The 5,071-nt window shown below is 34.0% G+C and overlaps 1 protein-coding gene across 1 annotated transcript; it reads right to left on the bottom strand.

Annotated features, from left to right (window-relative positions):
* Nucleotides 1–590: 590 nt before the first annotated feature.
* On the bottom strand, nt 591–4,446 carry LOC113857590 (abscisic acid 8'-hydroxylase 4). Its single transcript, XM_027489643.1, has 9 exons — nt 4,004–4,446; nt 3,506–3,830; nt 3,071–3,220; nt 2,687–2,935; nt 2,493–2,582; nt 2,300–2,378; nt 2,074–2,180; nt 1,825–1,943; nt 591–1,527 (listed from the first exon to the last, which is right to left on the bottom strand). The coding sequence occupies exons 1-9, from the start codon at nt 4,204–4,206 to the stop codon at nt 1,434–1,436; spliced, it is 1,416 nt and encodes a 471-aa protein (XP_027345444.1). The 5' UTR covers nt 4,207–4,446; the 3' UTR covers nt 591–1,433.
* Nucleotides 4,447–5,071: the final 625 nt, after the last annotated feature.

Raw genomic sequence — 5,071 nt, 5'->3', positions numbered from 1 at the left:
CCGCAAGAGATTTCAAACGAGAGACACTATCTATGACTCGCTAGAACTTTTGATGTAAACCTATAATTACTTGTCAAGACCCAAATACCACTTGAGTGTCCTTAAGCCTCTATGATGCCGACCGAAATGAAACCCAATTTGTTCCAAAACCTTTCAACTCTCGCGAACTTGGTGTGCGTCTCTAAAGCAATGAAGAAAGAAAGGTTATGATAACAGATAAGTTTCCTAACATGACGCTTACCCCTATTAAAAATTGCATTAACTATTTATTTAATTTTTTATAGAAAAAATATTGTTAGTCTAGTTAATATGAGATTATTTATAGCATGAGATAACTTAGACAAACTCATTTATTATAGAAGTTACATGTCTTTTGGTTAGATAGTTTCCCACAATTGAAAAGGCAAAGGGAAAGAAGATCAGGTAGGAATCAAACTGATAACATGAAATATGAACCTTGATAAAGACAACAATTGATAGCATATGAGGTAGTAGTGTTGGCACCACAAAATAGAGGGTGCCCTTGAGAAAATCACTTTTGGTCCACTATCTAAATGCAAAGACGCAGTGGCAATAGCTTCAAAATCTCCAACCAATCCATAAGGTTCAATAATGTGATGTACTATTTTGGTCCCCGCCTCTCCACCAAACCTGAACACCCTTCGTGCCCCAGAAAGGTTTCCGATCCCTCTGGCTAAGGGCATCTCTCTTTTCAGCCGCCCAATTAATTACCAACACGTGGCTTTTTCATAATCACATCCTGTCACTACTACGTGAAACAATATGAATGTTCAACCATGCAAACGGAGCCACGTTGCATTGCATTTTGAGATTATTATGGTAATTTCAATTTTTACTCCAGATCAATGTTGGATTTTAATTTGTTTCATTCACTCGTGCAAATTCTAAATCAGTTTGCGTATTATAATTGTAATCAAATTTTATATTCCTTACAAGTTTAAATTGTCAACGGATATGGAGGGACAGTGATGAAACTAAACTTCGTACTATAGTCTCTATAGTTCAGTAAGTTTTATCTTGAAACTATCATGGGGGACCATAGGGGTCAAGTTTCCTTGAAATCAAAACACTGGAATCCGAGACAAATCTTCAAGTTTCGAAATGTTACAGTAATAGGACCATTCAATAGAGTTCCAAAACAAAATAATCAGTTATGATAACATTTATTTTATTACTAACGCTTACACGATCAGATTAATTAATGGTACTAAGCTGTGCCACCATTTACAATAGCATAAACATGATGTTACTTGGAAGAAGGGACCAATAGAACGGATCCTCGCTATAAAACAGGAGGTTGGGTTGTGTTAAGGAGGAGGGATCAAAATCAAGGTTGTGGTGGCAAGGAATATCTAAAAATATTATATATGAATAAAGGAAGATTTTATCATATAATAATATCGTCTTTGATTCTATTCGTTTCTCCAAAATCTTGTAGGTAGACCATGCATAGGGACTGGGAATGGGCTGTATTGAATTCCTCTCTGATATCCCACTACTTCCCACCTGCCAACCAAATAATTTAACACAGTTAATCCACACTCTTGATGATGATATGATAGTGCATACGTAAATAAAATTAAACATGAATAGAAAAAGTCTAAACTATTTCATAAAGTAAATAGTTCCCACTTAAGTGAACTAATAAAGTTAAAACATTGTTTTTAATATTATATTAATTTTTTTTGTAAATAAATCATTACTTCACTTTAAATGAGGTCATTTCTCCTACGGAATAACCTAAACAAACTCGAAAATAAAATGCCATATCATATAATTTGACAATATGAAGTTGAGATTTACCTATATTTGGTTACTAGATGGTGAATTAAAATCAGCATGTTCAACTTGGCAAGTTCATTTCCTGGACAAGAGTGCACTCCGTGGCCAAATGGCATAAAAGTGTTGGGTTTTGGAGCAACCTGCAGCCATCCAGAGTTGAAATATATATATTAAGAAGAATATATAGTATATCGCTTTATCTAATTTTTTTTAAAAAAAATATATTTGTTTGACTAAGTTGTGAACAAATTGATGTTCAGCATAGCGTACCTCAAACCTTGATGGGTCAAAATTGTGAGGAGCAGAGTGGAATTCTGGATTATGATGGATGTTCCTGAACAGTGGCATTACTTTCCAACCCTTTGGTATAAGATATCCTTAACAGTTGCACGAAAGAACATTTTAGAAATCATGTAAGAAATAGTAAAAGCTTCTGCAAATTAAACTTCCCATAACTGTACAAGTAGAAAAGAATATTCCATCTCAAAATTCTTACCTTTGTACACTACATCAACCACAGCTTCCCTAAAAGTAAATGATATGATACTTGCCATCCTCAGGCTTTCCAATATCACCTGCAATTCAAGATCCCGCATAAGAAATATTTATATTCACAAAGTTGCTTCCAAATTAAATAAAGACTTAGAAATTGCTCTGCATCATATTTACCGCAGTATATATATTCATACCCTATAAGTAATTGGCATATTTTTTGTTTGACCCCATGTCAATGACATCTTCCCTCCCTCATTGGCTTCATATACTGCCATTTGCTCTGCCTGCAAAACAGTTTCATTGACCCATTAATTAGCATAACTTTTCAACACTTGTGGCCTACATGGATTTGGAAAATCTTTTTTGGAGAAAAAAAAACAATTCTTACTTTTATTGCTTCAAGAAGTTTCTGGTCATCATGAAGATACTTGAGAATCCATGTTAGAACACTTGCTGTAGTATCCTGAGCTGCAAATAGTACCCCAATAACATTATCTGCAATTTGGTCATCCGTTAGCATTTGTCCTTTTTCATCCTTGTAGTTCAGCAAGTGGCCTAATAGATCCTTCTCCATCAATCTCTGCTCCTTTCTCTTACAAATTATCTCACTTATAATCTCCCTGATTCTTTTCCTTGCCTTTAAGTCATTTCAAAAAATATTCATTAGTCAAGAAAAATGACACAACTAATCTGATCCCAAGTATCAAATAATTTTCTTAGACTATTAGTTGGAAACCATATAATATAAAAGAAGTGCTGCACTGAAACTTACCAAGAGTGCTTTGGAGTATGCAGTCCCAGGTATCCTGTTTGGGAAAGAATTGTACCCTTTCTCTACTATGCAATAGTTTTCCTTAAGCTGATCTGTATAATTGCCTTGCAAGTGTCCAAAGACAGAGAGGATGCCAATATTGAAAGAGAACTGTGAAGAGTCAAGGGAAGCCCATGAGTCGTAAAATCATGACCAAAACAATAATAGAGGACCCAGTGACAAGAAAATTAATGAGGAACCAACAAATGAAAACAAAATTCAACGCCATGCAATAAAAGTATCGAATAAGACAACAGATTGCATCTCGTAGCTCATTGATTATTGTGTAACAGAGAAAGAAGACCCCTCCAAGCAAAATGGGGTTCACACAATAGAAACAAATCATATCATATCAATTATGAAATACACAAGCAGCTATAAGACCCATGAACCAACCTTTTTCATTTCTTGGAAAGCGTTGATGACTTGTCCAGCAGAAACCCACGATTCCAAGGAGGAAATGACCTCGGTTTCGATGTCGGGAATCAGTTTTCGGATGGTTTCAGGAGAAAGCGAGGTTTGCACCAGCTTCCTAATGCGGGTGTGGTAATCTCCTTGGTGAAAGAATAATGCAGAAGGGCCTATTAGCTTCTCTTTGCTTTTGGGGTATGTAGGCTTGAACAAGTGAGCATGAGTCACTAGCACAAACCGTGCAGCCTCAGGACTTGCCAACATCACGCATGGACATCCTAGTATGTGTGTTTTAAAAATTTCTCCATATCTGATTAAGAACATTATAATTTGTACAATTACAAGTTAGCACCACCACCACCACCATGTTTAATTAAGCTCCATGCAAAAGAAAATAAAGCTTTATTACCCCCAAAAATATTTAATGTAAAAAAAAATTAAAAATATGATCATAAATTCATGAGGATCAAAGTAATTAAGAACCTTTTTTGCTTTGAAGCAAAGAAGATGTTAGGGTCTTGAGAATAGAGTTGAAGAGTCTCTCCTATATAAAGCCAACCCATTGAGCCTGGGGGAAGTTTAGGCTTAGCTATGCGTTGGGGTTTATTGTGTTTCTTTATTAATGGGTACGAAACAAGAGTTGAGAAAAAGAGGAAAATGCAAAGCAAAATAGAAATAGTATCCATACACACAGTCGTAGTGGCTTCTCTCTAACTCGCTCTATGAGATATCCTGGAGGTGGGGATTATAAGGGTATATGATATGATGATGACTAGAATTCGCTTCGCTTGCTATGTTGGGTATTGAAGTCAATGAATGATGTTAGCTTATATAGAGGCAGCAACACGGTTGGGGGGCACCGGCCTTCATCTAACTCAACAAATTTTAAGTACAAATCTCTACCATCATTATTCCAGTATTTCATATTTTACACAAAACATTCAGTTCTACTGTATACAATACTGCGGAGGAAAAAAAGATTATGATAAAGATATCATTTATCGCGTTAGAAAAAAACATCACATATATTGATCAAAATATGTGACACCCATCCGGTGGTAGCTTACTTAAAGCTACACCTCAGCTCCATAGTGAAAAACCAATTCAAAATTTAGAATTTATAACCTATAAATCACAAGAAGCTTCAAAGTATTTAGTTTAAAAAAAGTTGAAACTTTATAAATTGGTTGAATTAAGTTGTTTGATAAAATTAGCCATATAACTTGTTGAAAGTATTAAATGAATAAAAGTAAGTATAGTATTATTTTTTTTGTCGAAGTATAAATTATTTAAGAGACTAAAAATAAATAAAAAATGTTATAAATTAAATTTCAATAAGTTGAATTTTTTTTAAAATTTTTTGTAAACTAACTTTTTAAAACTCTACATTCACTTCTTTTTCACTGAATAATGTTACTAGCTTATTGACAAAAAAAAAATAGTAAGTTACAAACCAGTATTATCAAACAAGATATTATTTTTTAAAAAAGTTTAATTAATACTTTTTGAAAGTTTATTTATATATAAAATTAAGACTTCAAGTTTACATTA

This window comes from Abrus precatorius, unplaced genomic scaffold, assembly GCF_003935025.1.
Source record: "Abrus precatorius isolate BTA unplaced genomic scaffold, Abrus_2018 Scaffold2, whole genome shotgun sequence".
Taxonomy (NCBI): Eukaryota; Viridiplantae; Streptophyta; class Magnoliopsida; order Fabales; family Fabaceae; genus Abrus; species Abrus precatorius.
This window is presented reverse-complemented; position numbering and strand designations above follow the sequence as displayed.

Coding starts and splice junctions, on each gene's coding strand:
- LOC113857590 (XM_027489643.1), bottom strand. CDS start 4,206: ATGGATACTATTTCTATTTTGCTTTGCATTTTCCTCTTTTTCTCAACT. Junction 2,936..3,070: donor CATACTCCAAAGCACTCTTG/GTAAGTTTCAGT, acceptor AATGACTTAAAG/GCAAGGAAAAGAATCAGGGA. Junction 1,528..1,824: donor CATCTAGTAACCAAATATAG/GTAAATCTCAAC, acceptor TTTGGTTGGCAG/GTGGGAAGTAGTGGGATATC.